The following is a 21,804-nucleotide window of genomic DNA, read 5'->3' on the forward strand; positions in this document are numbered from 1 at the left end:
GCGTTTTCTCTGCGTCCCATAAGCCGCCAAGGCGGCTGGGGGACACACCTCATCCTGCAAACGCAGCGTTTGCTTTATGGAAGCAATCAACTCATCCATGATTGCAAGCTCTTCAGGCGAGCCAGGGGGAGAATTATCAACCCCCTCAACATCAGCCTCCACCTCAGACCCTATTAGATCAAGAGAGGAGCGGGACCCCGATAAGGAGGCCCCTGCCATAACAGCCCTATCACCCTCACCCTCAGAATCAGAGGAAAGAGCAACTCTGGGCCTTTTAGTAGATTGAGCAGCCACCAGCATCTGCACCTGAGCAGCAAGGCCAGCCACAATAGTGGCCAAATCCCCCCCTGGGGGGGAGACAGCGGTCCCCTGGCTTTCCACCAAGGCTGTAGGAAATTTTCCCTCCTGAGAGTCCATTGCCCCTGTAATGCCAGACAACAAAGGGTTAACTGCCCCTTTTAAGCAAGCGCGGCAAGCGCAGCCCACCGCACCACACTCAGCACAATAAGACCCCCACAGGGAATATGCAAACTGAACACAGGCAATGGATAGCAAGAACAGAAGGGTAAAACCTGAGGAGACCCTCGCCGCTGCTGCTGCCTCGATCGGTGTTCCAGGGAAGAGGAAGTGATGCTGCCAGGGCGCTCTATGTAAGCCTATGGAGGCTACAAGAAAATGGCCGCCATGCATGTAAAACATGTGGCCGGAGCGGGAGCAGGCAAAATGGCGCCGTTTGGCGCCGAAACCGCCGCTCCACAGTGCAGTAAAAAACACACATTACATTCCAGTATCAGAATACATGTCAGATCGCCGCAGCGATCGCTGTACAGTGCCCAAACATGCCAAAAAACATGCCCCACAGCTTCACACACTGATCAGCCTGACACAGACAGTGTCACACATCTCCCCCCCCCCCCCTTGCAGCCCACAGCATGCAGCCGAGAGATAGGGAGACAAGCAGTGTGATTAAAGGCAGGTTACACAGTCCCAGACTGACACCCCCCCAGACAGACAGGTCCCCACATAAATACACTTACCTCACATGGCGTGGGGGACCCGCACAGGCGAACAAGCCGCTGCACATGAGGCAGGGAGAGTCGCATTCAAGACGCACAAAATGGGGGTTAAGAAACCGCACAGCGTCCAGTGAGGTAGCCACCTCACCAATCATCCCTGCACCGAACAGGGATGGGTCGTTCACTGTGCCAGGAGCGTTACCTGGCTGAACGCTCGAAGGCAGACTGGGAAGCCACTGACCCACGACCTGCGATCAGGGGGATCAGCCCGAGACCCAGTCTGCATGATCCTCTTCGTCCGAAGAACTAACTAATGCTGACAAAAATAACAGCTAAGTAAAGGTAGAGAGAAAACTCAAACAAAATTTTAAAAAGAAGAAAGAGTCTGGGGCAGAAAGCCCCAGCACAGAAAAAGCCAGCCACTCCTGACAAGCTAGACATTAAAACTGAGATATGGTTGCAGGAAGTAGGAGGGTATTGACTGAGGGGACCACCCCTTGAGGGTGGGATATGTTAAAAGCTTTATTGTTAACATATTCTGTTGCCTAGCTACTCCTTCGGAGCAAAGTCTAATACCCCATATGTGACGAATATGAAGAGGCGGCGACTGTCGGAGGACGTAAGAGAAACCCATTTTTTCCTCATTTTCTTGCATGGGGATCCCTCTTAAAATCCATGCTAGACTGGCATCAGTTATAAGACTCTTGTATATATTTTTGGTGTGAATCTCACACAGTTTTTTTGTGCTGGGTCTCCTACTAACATTATACCAGACCCTCATCTAGGATAACGGTCTATTATAGATAAAGGAAATTCCTAAAGCCTTATTTTTACATTTTCAATCACTGACCTAAAAAAAGTACGCAGCTAAGGACAGTCAGAGACAGCATAAATGCTTATTGACATGCTAGTTTAAAGTCAGTGACTATAATAACTGAGACCGGAGGATCAGTATGGCAGCCAGGCAACTAGAATTTGTAGAAGGAGAGGTCAGTAGTGGCAGCCTCCATACTCCTCCTAATACAGGTTTCCATTCATGTGAATTCTGAAGACCTGTTGTGTTGTCACCTGTCTGGCCCCAGGGCTCTTAGTGCCTGCCATGTGTTGAATGAAAGGTGATGGGGTTGCTGTGCTTTTTTAAGTATCAAAATGTTCTTTTTTTGGAAGGTGCAGATCTATTTATAAAATGCAAATAAAAGAGGAAAAGCAGCCGGGGGGAAATTTCCAGTGTTTTTTTTATACAGAGGTCTGAGGTTTATCAAGAGTTTAGATGAAAGTCAATGCTGTGACTAATGGCATACCGGCTCGGCTCTACTCGGCCCTGCTTGGCCCGGTTTGCTTTTCCACTGCTGGTACCGCATGGTACGGTGTTGGAACGGTTCGGTACGGTATGGTTTGCTTTTCCACTAAAAGTAGTACTAAAGTTAAGTGGGTGGGATAACAACGGGGTGGGTGGGATTCTCTGACCAATCAGTGGCTAGTAGTGACTGCATGCAAAGGATTGTGGGATATGGTACTGAGTATGGTACCTCTTGGAAACACAATCGAGTAGGTACTGTTTTAGTGAGCCGTACCGTTCGGTTCCATGCAGTGGAAAAGCGCCGCCGTACCGTACCGTTCCTACACTATACCATCCGGTACCAGCAGTGGAAAAGCACAAAAGCAAGCCGAACCGTTCGGTTCCATGCAGTGGAAAAGCGCCATAAGTAGTCTTCACTCTTGCCTTACAGTTGTGAGTTTGAATCCTACCTGAGACCTTATCTGCATTGATTTTGTATCCTCTTTGGTTGGGTTTCCAGCCAGATACACTGGTTAAGATTGGGCCTAGTGGGTGTATGGTAGAGGCAATAATTATTGAGTTCCTTTCGGGGGCAAGGACTGATGTTTATAGTTCCGTAGACTTTACAAAATGCAGTTTAAAGTGTATGTAAGAGCAAATTGGAAAGAAAAGAAAAAAATGCTTCAAAAACACACATGCAAAAACTCAAAATGGACCGCAAAAAGAACTGCAGAAACTGATCAAAAGCAAAATGCACACTCTTTCATTGCCAGAGCTGCTTTTCTGTTTTTGTAAACATGTTTAAAAAATAATTTTAGGTCTAGTAGGATTAGTTAAAATCCCCACATAATATATATTTTCTGAAAACAGAGACACAAAAAAAAAAAAAATAGTGATATTTAGAATTTTGAATGCCACAAAATAATGTCACAACAGTTTATCAAGTGCAAATTTTCAGTAAAAAATACTTAAGTTAATTTTAGGACGCACAAATGCAATATATTACCCATTTTTGGTCAAATATAAAAGATAAGGGTTGCAGCAAGTACTGTATATACATAACCAACATGTCAAGTTTAAAACTTGTATGCACCCATTAGACGACGACGAGCTTCAGTATCCAAAATTTCCCATAGATGACGCTTTAAAAGCCCCTACAGGCCATCATTTTAGAGAGAACAGTGAATAATGTGCCTAGAATGATTGCGCCCACCCTGGCATGCGTGGCAATGTGTACCATGTGTAGTTCAATTATTGTTTTCATACAGAGATTTCCTTGAACCCTGCACTGCAAGGGTTAAAAAAATTTACTTTAAAAAAATAAATAAAAAATGCACATTTTTTTTGCAGGTAAAAAAATGTGCATTTATTATTTTTTGTTGCAGGAGCCTGGAAAACATTGCACCAGCGATCAGCAGATCCCTGATGCCATGCGGGTCTCCTGCACACCGTCAGTGTATCAGCTTACCCCTACATTCTGTACAGGTAAGCTGATACTCCCTGAACGGAGGATTCAATGAACTACCACTGCGCTGTGGTAGTTCATTGACTACAAGTCGACAGCCGCTAAAGATGTCAGGACTTGTAGTTCATTCAGACACACAGAGCTGTGTGCATAAATGACGCGGCTGTGTGGGCGGAGCCCCGCATGGCCTGCAAACAGTGACAGCTAGTACAGGGAACTTCTCCCTGTACTGCTGCTACAGGGAGGAGGGGCAGCAGCATTGGGAGCATGTTACACCCAAAGGTGAACTTATCCTTTAATTTATAGTTTAGGTCTAGGGGGAAGGGAGAAGTAAATTTACTTATCCATGTCTCCATGCTGCTAGACTGGTCTCAGCAGCATCTTCTTCCCCCATGCTCCAGTGGTCTAAGGCAGTGGTCCTCAACTCCGGTCCTCAGGACCCACTAACAGGCCAGATTTTAAGTATTACCTTGGGGAGATGCAGACTATAATACTGCAATCACTGAGCAGCAAATGCAGCAAATGAGATCACATGTGATGCAATTTAGTTATCTTGCAAACCTGGCCTGTTAGTGGGCCCCGAGGACCACTAGTCTAAGGTCCTGACCTCATCAAGACAAATGCAGAGTCCACAGCCCTGTACTGGACATGAGGGTGTAGAGGGACAATCCACTGCTGAAGCACAGGGAAACACTGCCTGCAAAGTGAGGGGAGGCCTGGGTAAGTAAAATACTTTTACTCTCCTCTAGGCTGTTAACCCTAGCATCGTGGGCCCAGCCCAGGAGAATTTTTTAGATTTCCCTGAGTTAGTCCAGAATTCCCATTCAAGTAACCCTGTCAATTCATATAAACATAAGCCTAACACCCTAAAAGCAGGAACCGCATATACCTCCAATTAGTGATTATTCAGAAAGCGCATTATACGCACCCCTGTCTGATGGCAGACTTCTGACAGAACTGTACAGTGGGGATCGAAAGTTTGGGCACCCCAGGTAAAAATTTGTATTAATATGCATAAAGAAGCCAAGGAAAGAAGGAAAAATCTCATAGGATTGTGAGAAAAACAATTCAAAACCCACGTTTGACTGCACGATCCCTCCAGAAAGATCTGGCAGACACTGGGAGTTGTGGTACACTATTCCACTATAAGGAGATACTTATACAAATATGGTCTTCATGGAAGAGCCCTCAGAAGAAAACTCTTCTACGTCCTCACTACAAAAATCAGCGTTTGAACTTTGCAAATGAACATATAGACAAGCCTGATGCATTTTGGAAACAAGTTCTGTGGACCGATGAGGTTAAAATTTAACTTTTTGGCCGGAATGAGCAAAGGTACGTTTGGAGAAGAAGGGGCACAGAATTTAATGAAAAGAACCGCTGTCCAACTGTTAAGCATGGGGTGGATCAATCATGCTTTGGGGTTGTATTGCAGCCCGTGGCACAGGGAACATCTCACGAGTAAAAGGAAAAATGGATTCAATAAAATTTCAGCAAATTTTGGATGGTAACTTGATGCCATCTGTGAAAAAGCTGAAGTTAAGAGAGGATGGCTTCTACAAATGGATAATGATCCTAAACACACCTCAAAATCCACGGGGGGTTACATCAAGGTTTTGCCATGGCCTTCACAATCTCCTGACCTCAACATAATTGAAAATCTATGGATAGACCTTAAAAGAGCAGTGAGTGACAGACAGCCCAGAAATCTCAAAGAACTGGAAGACTTTTGTAAGGAAGAATGGGCAAAGATACCTCAAACAAGAATTGAAAGACTCTTGGCTGGCTACAAAAAGCTTTTACAAGCTGTGATACTTGCCAAAGGGGGCAGTACAAGATATTAACTCTGCAGGGTGCCCAAACTTTTGCAGATGATATTTTTTTGTTTTCTGTTATTTTGAAAGTGTAAATGATGGAAATAAAATCTAACTTTTGCTGACATATTATAAGAATGTCTAATCTGTAATTTGATGCCTTTTGGAGATTTCTCCATCTTTCCTTGGCTTCTTTATGCACATTAATACAAATTTTTACCTGGGTTGCCCAAACTTTCGATCCCCACTGTATGTTAGGAGGTGCATTCTTCAGGATGGAGACACTCTGAAAGCCTATGCTCAAACTGGCTGCAAAGAATCATAGGAAAATTAGATACCAATCGCAGCTGATTATATTTACAACATGGAGTGTCTAATTGTCAAATTTTACCATAATCTTTCTATCCAATCTAAATCTGAACAGTAAGAGTGTAATTACAATTTCTCTGTATGCTCCCTTTTCTTGTCACAAAGAGCTTACAATCAGCTGTGTGTTGGTGTACAAGTAACACTCTGTTCTGTACACAGTCTGGTTTGTTCCATTTTGGAAGTGGGTAAACTATATGCGAGATGGAAATCAAAAAAGAACATACCCAGAGGAATTTTCCAAAGTATGTTAACAAAAGAGCGGCTAAATACAGGCACGTTACATCATGCTCTATAACAATAGAGATCGAACAGGACAAAAATAGACATTTATTTTTAGTAAAATGCCCAGAGCTATTCTACGCTGACATAATGTTGGAAGACCAACACCCTCTGCTGTCTGCATGAGGAAACAACACGGCTAACAAATATATGTGTTTTTTAGAGAGGTTCCAATCTTGCAGAATACATTTCTTTCTAGCTTAAAGGGCTCTTGCACACAGGCCGGCTGAGCCCACTCAACGTAACTACCGGGTAGCTCCTCAGGCCAGACAACCCTGGTGCAGCATATAGCCTGTCAATGACATGAGTCTGTGCACTGCTGTATTTGTGTATATGGCAGTGCCATCATAAACACGAGTACAGATTATCTGCATATGCAAAAGACAGTTTTCTACTTTTCGCATATGACTAAGACTCTACTCCTGTTCTTCTTTAGCGCTGACAGCCCCTTCAAAATGAACTTGCTGTCTAATATAATGCACCTCAACATGTGAATGGGCCCTGATGGGCCATACACACTATACAATTGTCTTTAGATTTTTTCCTTTAGATTTACCAAAACCATATAATATGAGGTCAAATCTAAACACTTAATTTGTATGCAATCAGGCAGGCCCTTGCACTACTTGGTTGAAGGTAAATCTAAAGTAAAACTAACCACAAAAGTTGTATAGTGTGTATCCAGCTTAAGGGTCTTCATGCACATAAATGTACATACAGGAGCAGAACAAATAATAATGTGATTTTTGACTTACCGTAAAATCCATTTCTGTGATGTGCATTGACGGACACAGCTCCTAATATTCATAACCATTGGGTTAAACTGCCACCTGCAGGAGTAGAACACTAGGCAGAAAATAATTCTGACTATACCCATGGGCAGTCCCAGGGGTATACTACCTCTCTCTCTGCTATAGCCACTCAGTTATGTTACAAGCAGTGTCAGGAGAACTATAACTCCACAGATGGGTGGGCGCTGTGTCCGCCAATGAACATCAGAGAAATGGATTTTACAGCAAGTCAAAAATCCCATTTACTCTTTCATTCATTGACGGAGACAGCTACAGTACTGATATTCATAATCATTGGGATGTCCCAAAGCAATGTTAAACATGAGGGGTGGGAAAAACAAAAAAAATTCCCAAGGCTAAACATTAGCCAACCAGGCAACAGGAGCTAAACCAAACAACGGGAGCCCACCAGAAAAAAAACAACACACCCTCAAAAGAGGTCCAGGTCCTCTTAAATAGCAGTCTGCAAAACATTGCGGCCAAGGCAACACAACATCTTCATTCAAATGAAAATCACAGACAACCTTTGGAAGGAACGACGGACAGGGGCGAAAAACCACCTTGTCCCTGTGAAATCGCCAGGTAAGGTGAACAACAGGATAACGCTGCTAATTCTGACACCCTACGTGCAGAGGGGGTAGTCAACAAAAAGGCCACCTTCTGGCACAGCGTAAGCAGGGGAATCTCCAAAATATTTTCAAAGGGAGGCTTCTGTAGAGCGGAAAGCACCAAAATGGAGCCTGCACTGGAGGAACCAAATGTCGAACACCCTCGAGAAAGGTACGCACCAGGGAATGTGTGACCAGAGGTCATTGAAAGAAGACCGCCAAAGCCGACACCTGGCCCTTGATGGTACTCAAGTCCAATTTCTGTTAAACCCCCCAATTGAAGGAAGGTCAAGATCTAAGCCGCCAAGAAGGAGCGAGAAAGAACCCCCAAGAGACTCACACCACGCAATGTACGTCTTCCACGTACGATGGTAGATCTTTCTAGAGGTAGATTTTCTAGCTTTCAACAGTGTAGGAATCACAGACTCCGATAAACCCCTATCCTACAGCCAAGCCGTCAAAGCCAGCAACAGTAAAGCAGGATGGAAGATCGGTCCTTGGGACAGCAGATCCTCCCTGAGAGGAAGCTTCCAAGGAAAGTTGGCGACCACCCGCACCAGATTGGCGTACCAAGCCTGGCGAGGCCAATCCGGGGCCACTAAGATGACCGGAATCCCTTCTGCCTCGATCCTGCGTAGAAGTCTTGGCAGAAGCTTGAGAGGAGGGAAGGTGTAAATGAGACGATACTGACCCCACGGGGCAAGCAGCGCTTCTGTAGCGTCTGCCAGAGGATCTCTTGACCGAGCTACAAACCTCTGCACCTTTCTGTTGAGCCAAGACGTCAACAGATCCACCTTGGGGGTGCCCCACCGGAGATACATCCATAAAAACACATGTGGATGAAGGGACCACTCCCCGCGGTCCAAAGCCTGACGACTGAGGTAATCTGCCTGCCACTTCACCTCAGGAAGGTGTACGGTGGAGAGGGCTGGAACGAACCACTCTGCCCACCTTAGAATGTCGGCTACCTCCAGAGCCAACAGGACACTTCTTGTGCCCCCTTGGTGAGGACATAAGCCACTGCCGTGGCATTGTCCGATTGAATGCGCACTGGACAACCCTGAAGACGATCCGTCCAAAGATCCAGTTTGATTGCTCTGAGTTGCAAGACATTGACCAGCAGTCTGGACTCTTCCAGCGTCCAGATCCCCTGAGCAGAAGGATTGCCGAGGACAACTCCCCAGCCGGACAGGCTGGCATCCATGGTGACCACTGTCCAATACAAGGGGAGGGAGGAATTTCCCAGCTGATGCGCCGGAGTACGAAGCCACTGTATCAGGGACTCCTTCGTGCTCCCACTCAGCCGGATCGGATTGTCCAGAGACTGCGGAGTCTTGTCCCATTTGGTCAGAATTTCCCTTTGCAGGGACCTTGTATGGAGCTGTGCAAATGGAACCCCCTTAAAAAAAAGGTAGACACCATCAGGCCCAGCACCCACATGCAAGTCCGGAGGGATGACCATTTGTTGGACAGTAGGAGGCAAATTGCAGCCTTCATTTTCTGGAGTTTGTCCAGAGGAAGGAGCACTCTGGCTAAGGCCAAGTCCATAGTCAGGCCCAGATAGTCCAGCTTTGTGGATGGAACCAAAGCAGACTTCCTATTGTGATCTCTAGGTTCTCCATCAGAGCAGAGGGAGACTCCGCTCGCAGAAGGAGATTGTCCGAGTAGCCCAGTACCATGATCCCCCGTTGGTGTAGCACGTCTAGCATCGGGGCTAACACTTTTGTGAAGACCCGAGGAGCAGATGCGAGACCGAAGGGTAACGCCACAAACTGATAATGCTCCTCTCACAGCAAAGCTGAGAAAAGCTGGTGACTGGCACATATTGGAATGTGAAAGTAGGCAGCCTTGATGTCAATAGAGGCGAGGAAATCCCCCTGACGCAGAGATGCCAGCACCGTTCAAATGGACTTTATTCTAAACTTCTGTACTCGCACAAAGCAGTTTAGCTCCTTGAGGTCCAAGATTGGACACACTTTGCTTTCCTTCCTGGGAACTGAACAGGTTTATGTAAAAACCTTAAAAACGTTCCGAGGCCGGAATCGGGACTATCACCCCTTGAAGGAACAGGTCTTGTACTGCCTCAAACATGCCCTGTAAGCGGTCTGGGGACAGGCGCAAGTTGGAAGGAAAAAAACCTTGCCAGGGGACAAAAGCGAAATTCGATCTTGTAGCCAACCTGAATGACTTTGTGGATCCACTTGTCTTGCACCCAGGAAAACCACGGGTCTGGAAACCAGCGAAGACGTCCCCCCACCCCCGATATGGGAGAGGGCGCACCTTCATGAAGGAGTTTTGTCCCCGGGTCTGGAGAAGCCGGATCTTGGGTTCCCAGGCCAGGTTTGTTAGGATCCTCCAGAAGAGGCCCTGAAAGGCTTCAAGCCTTTGTCAGTCGACCCTGAGGGACAAAACTTCTTATGAGCTGAGAAGGAAGGCCCACGTCTACGATGAGGTTCCTTGCCCTTAGTAGCCTGCATAAGAAAAGTACTCTTTCCCCTGTGAGACCTTTAATGAGGTCATCCAGGGTAGCTCCAAACAGGCAATCTCCTTGAAATGGAAGATCAGTCAAGCCCCTTTTTTGAATTCTGATCCGCAGACCAGCAATTGAGCCAAAAAAAACACCCGAAAGACAACTGTCAAAACAGAGAGGTGAGCCATCAGGGGAGCCGCATCCAAAGAGGCATCACAGATAAAGCTGCAGCCCCAGGACCAGCTGGTCTGCCAGCTCAGGAAAGGCAGAGGGGAGCTGTTCCCCCTCCACGGCATAGTGTAGGAGCTTAGCCCACTCGGTCAGAGTTTGCGACACGAGGGCAATGGTGAATACCGGTCTCATTGCTGAACCAGCCAGAGTGTACATGCGGGCAACAGCTTCCACTTTCCAGTCATCCAGATCCTTAAAGGCCGGGGACTCTTCAACCGGAATCATGATTGCCTTGTTTAATCTGGAAACCGGAGGGTCCACCACCGGTGGCACAGTTCACTTCCTAAGAAGTGACTCCTCATCGGAGTAACGCCTAGTAAAAGTGCTTAGGTACCCCACGGGGATGCTTTGGTTGTCCCCACTCTTTAGCGACACTTCTGGCAAAATAGGCAGGGAAAGGAAACACCTTTGCTGCTTTGGATGGCTTGCGAGTGCCAAAGGGCAACTACACCTCCATTACAGCTTCAGCTGTGTCCTCTATCTTCAGGGTCTCATGCACAGATAAAATCAGTGCATCCACCAGCGCCTTTTCATGCACGGTCGCAGACGTGGAGGAATCATCCTCACTATCAAAGGATTCCAGGAGCGTGGTTGCAGACCCAGTAGAATGACCCATGTCTGCAGCGGCCGAATCAGATTCAGGATCTGATGAGACAGATAAGGCAGGGAAAGGTGAGGGGAGCTTTTTGCTAGCCCATCGCCCGCAAGCCACCTCCACCCGGGACACAAGGGACTCCAGGACCGTTGTCAGTGCATGGATGGATGGTCGGGACCCGGAGGGCCCTGCAGCCTCAGAGGGGGATTAGGTGGGGAAATGTGCGCCAAAGACTTCATGAGTCACCCAGGGACCCCACAAAAAAAAAAAAAATGTAAAAACACTGCTAAAGGGACAACCCCTACCTTGCTGGCAGCACCGTCCGGTAGCCAGGCACAAAGTACCAAGCGATCCTCAGCAGAGAGGGAAAGGACCCTACCAGACTCACCACCCACAGAAACAGGCACCTGCAGCCACCAGGAGAAACTGAACTACACGTTCAGCGATCAGGAAGTAAAATGATCCAGGAGTCAGCACCAGCAGATGAGGAGGGGCTCCCACCACCGAAATCGCCGCCCACAGGGCTCCACTGTTATTACCACCGCTATTTCTAATGGCAACCCACAAGAAAATGGCCACTGGACTACACAAACATGCCCCCCATGTATAGAAACACACAGGCTACAACAAATTGGCTTACAGGGAGACCCAGGTGGGAGACCAGGCCTCAAGGACAGATTCAGGCAGGATGGGGGCCCTGGCAGGAGCCCCCATCAGGTACAAACCCCTTCCGCACAATCCTCCACTTGCCGGTGGCACACCCCCCATCGCCAGTTAGCGGGCCTGCCCCCATTCCAGGAAAGTGGCCAGCCCACCCAAATAGCCCCAGCGTGGGGGGCAGGATGAGGAACTTGGCAGGAGGGGTGCCTACAGGTAGGAGGGGAAGCCGGGGGTCCGACTGTCCCACATCCAACACAAAACTCTCCAGGGGGAGGGGGGGCAGCTACTCACCATACCAGGAACCAGACTGGCACCGCTCCAGACAAAACCCCTCTCTCAAAACAGGGGGCTGTCGGCCAGGAGGAACACTGCAACTCGGGCAGAGACCCGGTCGTATGCGACCTCATGAGGTGTTTAACTCGCAGGCCAGCCCCCATTCAGTGGGGCTATTTCACGGCTGACCTAGCGCAGAGGTGAGGTCTGCACACACTTGCTGGCAAGACTGGGGTGACCACAGGATCTAGATTATCCAGCCTGTCGCCCAGTCCAGCAGTTGATTGTAGATCTCACAGGCAAAAGTCTAGGAGAAAAACATTTCTAACTAAAAATGTTTTGCCAGGACCAAAGATCCCAGCAAGGAAATAGGTCTTTACTCCTGACTAGACAGAAAAAAAAATCTGAGTGGCTATAGCAGAGAGAGAGGGAGTATACCCCCTGGGACTGCCCATGGATGAAGCCAGAATTTTTTCTGCCTAGTGTCCTTCTCCTGTAGGGGGCAGTATAACCTAATGGTTATCAATATCAGAAGCTGTGTCCGTCGATGAACAAAAAAGAAAAATTGTGTTTTTAGCTGTGGGACAAGTGATGTAGTATCTTTAATAAAATGTCCACGTGGCCTGATGTGGCGAAATAAAAGCCACAATAAGAGAGATGATTTACGAATATTAAGAGCGCAGTGTGGAGACAAATATAAACTGTAATTTCCACTCCACATGTGTGTGCTTATAATAGCAGTGAAAGCCAGATGTGAGACCGATTGTCAGGCAGGTATGATCGCCAGGTGAGAACCAATTTCCCCAGTTAGCGACAGCTTCCTTCTATGTAGACTGAGTGCTGCAGAAGCAGCATGGATGTGCAAACATGCCAGGAACACATGTCTAGCCTATAGACCAGGGGTGGGGAACCTTTTTTCTGCCAAGGACCATTTGGATTTTTGTAACATCATTCGGGGGCTGTACAAAATGTATGCATAAATGTAATAGGCATTACTTTGCGGCAAAAAACGCTGTAAAAAATTGCATGACTTTGAGGTCACAAAAGTGTGAAAGGGGCCTTCAGTAATCAAGGTATAGTGTGCCCCCTTTCAATGAAGAGTGACCACAGTGTGCCCCCTTTCGATGCAGACTGACCACAGTGTGACCCCGTTTAATGCAGACTGACCACAGCGTGCCCCCTTTCAATGCAGACTGACCATAGCGTGCCCCCATTCAATGCAGACTGACCACAGCGTGCCCCCTTTCAATGCAGACTGACCACTGTGTGCCCCCTTTCAATGCAGACTGACCACTGTGTGCCCCCGTTTTAATGCAGACTGACCACAGTATGCCCCGTTTTAATGCAGACTGACCACAGCGTACCCCCTTTCAATGCAGACTGACCACAGCATGCCCCCATTCAATGCAGACTTACCACTGCGTGCCCCCATTCAATGCAGACTGACCACTGCTTGTCCCCTTTCAATGCACAAAGCCAGTGCTCTTACCTGCAGTGGCGGCTTCTCCTCGAGTCCTCCCGTCTCCTCCTTGACCAATGGCATGTGTTTGCCTTTTCAGCCAATCAGGAACCCGCTTCCTGATTGGCCAGGGGGAGGATCCGTGTTACAATAGCGAATTTTCATTCGCTATTGTCACACAAATGGGCGGGCTCGGGCGCACTGCTCTGCGCCCCGGGTCCACCATTTTCTGAGACTCGCACTGTTAGGACGGAGCCGTCGGCTCCTTCTGACACAGCGGTACGGGGGCGGACGCAACGATTGTGCGGGGCCGCAGGTTCCCCACCCCTGCTATAGACAATGGGATGATGCACAGACTGAGAAATAGCTGGAGGAGGGACCCTTCAACATTTGAGTTGCAGCTGCCTATGTTATGACTTTGCTATTCTTGAAATAAAGGCATGCATAAAGGAAGTTTATTCAATCCAGGAAAGTACATAGTAACAGCAACAGTTTTGAGCCTGCCATTCTCTTTAACAATGGTAACTAGCACGGCATATGCAAAATTGTAGCTGTTCACTTTACTTTCCAAGACTGAAAAAACTATAGACCCATAGTGAAAATTTTCGTATGGACACACACACGTGCAGCTCAAACTAGAATACCATCAAAAAGTTAAATGTATTTTAGTAATTCAATTCAAAAAGTGAAATTCATATTTTATATAAATGCGTTAGACACAGAGTGATATATTTCAAGCATTTCCTTCTTTTATTTTGAGGATTATGGCTTACAGCTGGTGAAAACCCAAAACTCATTGTCTCAAAATTTGAATATTACAGAAGACCAATACAAAAAAAGGATTAAAACAGAAATGTTGGCTTACTGAAAAGTATGTCCATGTACAGTAAAGTATGCACTCAATACTTGATCGGGGCTCCTTTTGCACAAATTACTGTTTTAATGCAGTGTGGCATGAAGGCGATCAGCCTGTGACACTGCGGAGGTGTTATAGAAGTCCAGGTTGCTTTGAGAGTGGCCTTTAGCTCATTTGCATTGTTGGGTCTGGGGTCTCATCTTCCTCTTGACAATACCTCCCAGATTCTCTTTGAGGTTTTAGTCAGCAAGTTTGGTGGCCAATCAAGCACAGTGATATCATGGTCATCAAACCAGGTATTGGTACTTTTGCCAGTGTAGACAGGTGCCAAGTCCTGCTGGAAAATGAAATCCACATCTCCATACAGCTGGTCAGCAGAGGGAAGCATGAAGTGCTCTAGAATTTCCTAGTAGAGGGCTGTGCTGACTTTGGACTTGATAAGACACAGTGGACCAAAACCAGCAGATGACATGGCTCCCCAAATCATCACTGACTGTAGAAACTTCACACTGGACCTCATGTAACTTGGATTGTGTGCCTCTCCAGACTCTGGGATCTTGATTTCCAAATGAAATACAAAATGTACTTTCATCCGAAAAGAGGACTTTGGATCACTGAGCAACAGTCCAGTCCTTTTTCTCCTTAGTCGCTTCAGACGTTGTCTCTGGTTCAGGAGTGGCTTGACACAAGGAGTGCGACAGTTGTAGCCCATGTCCTGGATACATCTGTGTGTGGTGGCTCTTGAAGCACTTACACCAGCCGTAGTCCACTCCTTGTGAATCTCCCCCTAATTCTTGAATGGCCTTTGCTTCACGATATTCTCAAGGCTGCGGTTATCCCTGTTGCTTGTGCACCTTTTTCTACTACACTTTTTCCTTCCACTCAACTTTCCATTAATATGCTTGGATACAGCAACCAGCATCTTTAGCAATGACCTTTTTGCGACTTACCCTCCTTGTGGACAACAGTCGAGTCAGCAGTCTTCCCCATGGTCGCGTAACCTACTGAACCAGACAGAGACCATTTAAAAGGCTCAGGAAACCTTTACAGGCGTTTTGGGTTAACTGACACCAAGGGGGAGATTTACTAAAACTGGTGCAAACAGAATCTGGTGCAGCTCTGCATACTAACCAATCAGCTTCCAGGTTTTATTGTCAAAGTCTAATTGAACAATCTGAAGCTAGAAGCTGATTGGTTACTATACACAGGCGCACCAGATTCTGCATGCATCAGTTTTAGTAAATCTCCCCCCATAAGTCTACAATATTCAACTTTTTCACAATAATCACATTTTCTGTGATACTGATCTTTGGGTTTTCACTAGCTGTAAGCCATAATCATCAAAATGAAAAGTAATAAATGCTTGAAATATATCACTTTGTGTGTAATGAATCTATATAATATAGGAGTTTCTCGTTTTATATTGAAATACTAAAAAAAAATACTAAAAAAAATTTACTTTTTTGATGATATTCTATTTTTTTCCTCACCCCTCACATTTTTGTAAATATTTTATTATATCTTTCATGTGGCAACACTGAAGAAATGACACTTTGCTACAATGTAAAGTAGTGAGTGTACAGCTTGTATAACAGTGTAAATTTGCTGTCCCCTCAAAATAACTCAACACACAGCTATTAATGTCTAAACCGCTGGCAACAAAAGTGAGTACACCCCTAAGTGAAAATGTTCAAATTGGGCCCAATTAGCCATTTTCCCACCCTGATGTCATGTGCCTCATTAGTGTTACAAGGTCTCAGGTGTAAATTGGGAGCAGGTGTGTTAAATTTGGTGTTATCGCTCTCACTCTCCCATACTGGTCACTGGGTTGCACTACATAAAGATGGCCTAGGCTACAAGAATATTGCCAAGACCCTGAAACTGAGCTGCAGCACGGTGGTCAAGACCATACAGCGGTTTTACAGGACAGGTTCCACTCAGAACAGGCCTCGCCATGGTCGACCAAAGAAGTTGAGTGCACATGCAAAGCGTCATATCCAGGGAATAGATGTATGCAGCAATACTGGCAGCACTCAGAGGTTGAAGGGGTGGAGGTCAGCCTGTCAGTGCTCAGACCAAATGCCACACACTGCATCAAATTGCTCTGTATGGCTGTCATCCCAGAAGGAAGCCTCTTCTAAAGATAATGCATAAGAAAGCCCGCAAACAGTTTGCTGAAGACAAGCAGACTAAGGACATGGATTACTAGAACCATGTTCTGTGGTCTGATGAGACCAAGATAAACCTATTTGGTTCAGATGGTGTCAAGCGTGTGTGGCGGCAAACAGGTGAGGAGTACAAAGACAAGTGTGTCTTGCCTACAGTCAAGCATGGTGGCGGGTGTGTCATTGTCTGGGGCTGCATGAGTTCTGCTGTCACTGGGGAGCTACAGTTCATTGAGGGAACCATGAGTGCCAACATGTACTGTGACACACTGAAGAAGAGCATGATCCCCCTCCCTTCGGAGACTGGGCCGCAGGGCAGTATTCCAACATGATAACAACCCCAAACACACCTCCAAGACAACCACTGTCTTGCTAAAGAAGATGAGGGTAAAGGGGATTGACTGGCCAAGCATGTCTCCAGACCTAAACCCTATTGAGCATCTGTGGGGCATCCTCAAATGGAATGTGGAGGAGCGCAAAGTCTCTAACATCCACCAGCAACGTGATGTCGTCATGGAAGAGGACTCTAGCGTCAACCTGTGAAGCTCTGGTGAAATTCATGCCCAAGAGGGTTAAGGAAGTGCTGGAAAATAATAGTGGCCACACATAATATTAACACTTTGGGCCCAATTTGGACATTTTCAATTAGGGTGTACTCACTTTTGTTGCCAGCGGTTTAGACAATGTCTGTGTTAAGTTATTTTAACGGGACAGCAAATTTACACTGTTATACTTTACATTGTAGAAAAGTGTAATTTCTTCAGTATTGTCACATGAAAAGATATAATAAAATATTTACAAAAATGTGAGGAGAGGTTTTACAGGTGGAGGCCACTGACATTTCTTTTCCCCAATCATCTTTTCTGACTGTTTTTCACTAATTTTGCATTTGGCTAGGGTTAGTGTCACTACTTGTAGCATGAGGCAATATCTGGATCATATAGAGGTTGCACAGGCAGTTCAACTCCTCCAGGATGGCACATCGATACGTGCCATTGCCAGAGGGTTTGCTGTGTCTCCCAGTACAGTCTCAAGACCATGGAGAAGAGCTGAACAGGGTCATAGAAGGTCCTTAAACCCATCAGCAGGACGGGTACCTGCTCCATTGTGAGAGGAGGAACAGGATGTGCACTGCCAGAGCCCTACAAAATTACCTCCAGCAGGCCACTAGTGTGAATATCTCTGCCCAAACAATCAGAAACAGACTTTATGAGGGTGGCCTAAGGGCTCAACATCCTCTAGTGGGCCCTGTTCACACTGCCCGGCACATGGAGCTCGACTGGCATTTGCCACTGAATACCAGTATTGGCAGGTCCACCACTGGCGCCCTGTGTTTTTCACAGATAAGAGCAGGTTCACCCTAAGCACGTGACAGACTTGAAAGGGTCTGGAGAAGCCGTGGAGAATGTTATGCTGCCTGTAACATCATTCAGCACGACCGGTTTGGTGGTGGGTCAGTAATGGTCTGTGGAGGCTTATCAATGGAGGGATGCACAGAGCTCTACAGGCTAGATCAGGGGTCTTCAAACTGTGGCCCTCCAGTTGTTCAGGAACTACAATTCCCATCATGCCTAGCCATGTCTGTGAATGTCAGAGTTTTACAATGCCTCATGGGACTTGTAGTTCTGCAACAGCTGAAGGGCCGCAGTTTGAAGATCCCTGGGCTAGACAATGGCACCCTGACTGCCATTAGGTATCAGGATGAAATCAGATTGTCAGACCCTACGCTGGTGCAGTGCGTCCTGCGTTCTTCCTGGTGCACCCAATGCCTGGCCTCATGTGGCAAGAGTATGCAGCCAGTTCCTGGAGGATGAAAGAATCGATACCACTGAATGGTCCCTTACGCTTGCCTGACCTAAATCCAATAGAACACCTCTGGGACATTATGTTTTGGTCCATCCGACGCCACCAGGTTGCACCTCAGTCTGTTCAGGAGCTCAGTGATGCCCTGATCCAGATCTGGGGGAAATACCCCAGGACACCATCCGTTGTCTCATTAGGAACATACCCCGACGTTGTCGGGTTTGCATACAAGCACATGGGGGGGCCTCACAAACAACTGGAGTACCATTTTGAGTTGCTGAAACTAAATTCCAACAAAATTGGCTAGCCTGCTGCGTCATTTTCTCACTCTGATTTTCAGAGTGTCTTTGAATTCAGCCCCCTGTAGGTTGATAATTTTAACTTCCATCAACCCATGAAGCATCATTTTCTTCCTAACACATTACCCAGTTCATATCAGTTATGATATCCAGCATGATATTTTCCCTGATTGAGATCGGATGTATTTTCAAAGTGTTCCTTTAATTTTTTTAAACCTTCAGTTCTTGCAGAACTACAAGTACCATGAGGCCTTATAAAACTCTGACATTCACAGACATGTATTTAAATAAAATAAATAAAAGGAGGGCAAAAGTTTGTGTTCCTCATGTTATCTCGTCACACCCCTGAGTTGTAACAAAATGTGAGTGCTGCTTACAATATATACACAAATAGATGGCAGTGTGTTCTTGCATCAAGCCCACCCATGTCAGACCACTACATTGTGTCTGGGCACTTTTTAGTCAGTATAAATCTCTCTGACTACAGTAGCTCTGGCTTTATTAAAACCACTTCAAGCAGCTGCAAGTCTATTAATCACTGCCAAACATTTATTAAATATTTTATTAGAAAACTTAATAAAGCACTATAGCAAAAAAAAAAAAAACATCCACGATCTATGAAAAAAGTAGTTATAACAACATTTGCAAATATATGAATGTTTCAGAAAGGTCTATCCTCCTCATCAATACTTGCTGATCCTGCCAGCATAATGGACCTTGGGCAATTAGAAAGGGTGACCATACTGTAATACAGCAATGAAACTATCCATAGCGTTGTCACCTGTCAGACCACTGGTATGCACTGACACTACCTCTTCCCACATTGGCTCAGCACTGTCACAGCTGAGGAGGAGACAGGTCATTCCCATTGTTGTCAGATGACAGCCAGTTTCCCTTCTTCTAATAGCACAGTGCTATCATACCAGCCAGGAGAATGCAGAAAGTGATGCAGGAAAGTGATGCTCTCCTGCCCACTGTAGCCTGCACAAACCTGCTGTATGGGAATAGGATAGTGGTCAGGTGACCACTAAAATGTAAAAATGTAAGTGCTTCGGAACAATATCCTTTTACTGCAGTAATATCTACAGTCAGGAATCATTAGGGTTGTGCACTGCTTTCAGGATCTGAAGGGTTGCAAGCATTGAGATGTACTTGTCATACTGATGCCACTTGTTAAAGGTCGTGGAATAAGCCAAGCTTACCTTCTCATAGATGTTGCAAAAGTGTGGGAACTTCTTCCCGCTGGGGAACTACAGGTCTGTAAGGCTGTGGTGGAAGCTCAAACACACATCCAGTCTGCCGGAAATTAAAAAAATCTAAATCTTAAATTTTGTAAGCCTAAAGCGGTCCATACACATTGCAATATGATTGTACAGTCCCCTTTAGACAGACCAATAGAAATGTAGCATGAGGGCCTAAGCAATACATTTCTACAAAGTCAGGTAACGTTTCGTACTTCATAGTTGTTGGTGACTCTAAAGATCTGTGTTGATGGGCTTCCATAGGCAAAAACAGCATGCTTTAAACATCTGTTTAAGACACTTCTTCGATCAAAGTTCATTGCAGGTGCAGGTGAACTGCATGTGACCTGTTTCAGCTGCTTTTTAATTCCCTAAAGCCCTGTACACAAAGGCCAAATGTTGGACTACATCGTCCAGTTCAATAAAAACCGTCCAACGGAAACCGGTCCGACAGAAGCTGGCCCTTGGATGTGCATGCTGAGCATTGGCTGAGAGTGCTGACTGAAGTGTTCTGACGAGGGAACCACCCCCCCCCCCCCCTGTCAGAACACAATAGCACAGCAGGGAGATCGCAGTACTAACATCGGATTGTTAGTCCAGCGGCTTTGATCTGAGCTGTGTTTTTTTTTTTTTCAACACGCTGGGTTGAACGAAAGAAACTAGCAGTGTGTACCAGTATTAAAGCCTCGTACACACGCATCGATTAACGTCCGATCGGCCAATTTTCGGCTTGTTAGTATGATGCTTCCGACAACCGACTCCGACTTTTCGGCCGAAAAAAATCTGGTGTGCAGGCTATAAAATTTTTGTTGGCCGTCAACACAACGGCCGATTTTCCGTCAGTCAGTACAGATTTCGGCAGACAAAAATCTGATGAGCAAGACTGGGCATGCTCAGAGAAGAAAAAACACACGGAAAGTAAACCAGCACATGACATCACTTCTGAAGTAGATTTTTGTTGGCCGAGAAAATTTGTGTGCAGTCTAGGCACATTCCAACCAACAAAACACCACTCTGGACAAAAAAGTCGGACGATCGGTCGGCCGATAATCGTTGCGTGTGTACGAGGCATTAGTCTTGCATGGAAAACAAAAAAAAGAAGGTTGACGCAGGCTCTAAAAGACATTGTGTGAGAATATAGGAACTTTGGAGGCAAGCTTTGCCTGCTAAATAGGTTTCAAGAAAACAATAAAAGCATCTGTTGCCACTACTAAGTGATGAAATCACCGCTCAATGTCCCAGAACACAGAGGACCGAAATGTTCCTTTATTACCCTGTACAAGAACTAGTGCAAATAAGTAATTCACAATAACTGGCCTCCTATTTTGTCCTATCCGTTTAAAAAAAAAAAAATGACCACAGCTGTTGACAGGTATAACGTGCAACCATACTTGCAGCAATTGTTACTGCCCTCACTCCACCTGAATGCATCTTCAAGTCCTCTGAACAGTCACTTTCTGGGGTCCCAAATCTTGCCTGCCTCCTCCCAAAAATTCCTACTGGCCAATGAGCCAACAAATCATTGCACCTGCCTAATAGGAACATCAGAGCTCAGCCCAACCAGATTGGCCTGGAATGTAAAAAATGCTGCAGGTATGTGTTGGTACCTCTAGATACCTACACTTTATACCTGTCCACAGGTTATTTTCCTTGGTAAAGTGAAAAAGTCACTTCTAGGATTAATTTGTCTTCAGTGAAAATGTCTTTTCTTATGGTCTATTTAAGTGATGCTCACGTGAGGAGTCCAAATGTCAATTCATGAAAAGCGCTTTTCTTATGGTCCATTCAGGTGAAGTCAATTCAGCACAAACCAAAAATCAGGTCTCCGTTCTAGATTCTTCCATAGGATCAGGCTGCTGGGTGTCATCTAACACATAATCCAAGAGTTCCGTCTCCATTTCATTCTCGCTGCCTTCAGAAGGATGGAACTCCTCTTCCTCCTCCTCATCATCCTCCTCTTCTCCAGACTCATAACTCAGCTGCTCCTTCTTGTCAGCAGAAGTGGATGGAGCAGAGAACAGGGCTAAGACAACAGCACAAAAAAAAAAAGAAAAGAAGTCTTAGAGTTCATTTGCTGGGATTTCCTCTCACTTCCTGTTTTGGCTATGGGACAGGAAGTAAAGGGAAATCT

General features: G+C 46.1%; 1 protein-coding gene across 1 annotated transcript in view; it reads right to left on the bottom strand.

The window, feature by feature from the left end:
- Positions 1–21,323: 21,323 nt before the first annotated feature.
- GTF3C5 (general transcription factor IIIC subunit 5) overlaps positions 21,324–21,804 on the bottom strand; it is a gene marked incomplete at its 5' end in the record, with an annotated part of 44,767 nt that continues 44,286 nt past the window's right edge. The window contains one exon of the mRNA XM_082263667.1: positions 21,324–21,696. Coding sequence (XP_082119793.1) covers positions 21,491–21,696 — 206 coding nt within the window. The 3' untranslated portion in view covers positions 21,324–21,490. The remainder of the gene's footprint in view (positions 21,697–21,804) is intronic.

The sequence above is a fragment of the Pelophylax lessonae genome (genome assembly GCF_965119305.1).
Source record: "Pelophylax lessonae genome assembly, chromosome: 7".
In the NCBI taxonomy this organism is placed as follows: domain Eukaryota; kingdom Metazoa; phylum Chordata; class Amphibia; order Anura; family Ranidae; genus Pelophylax; species Pelophylax lessonae.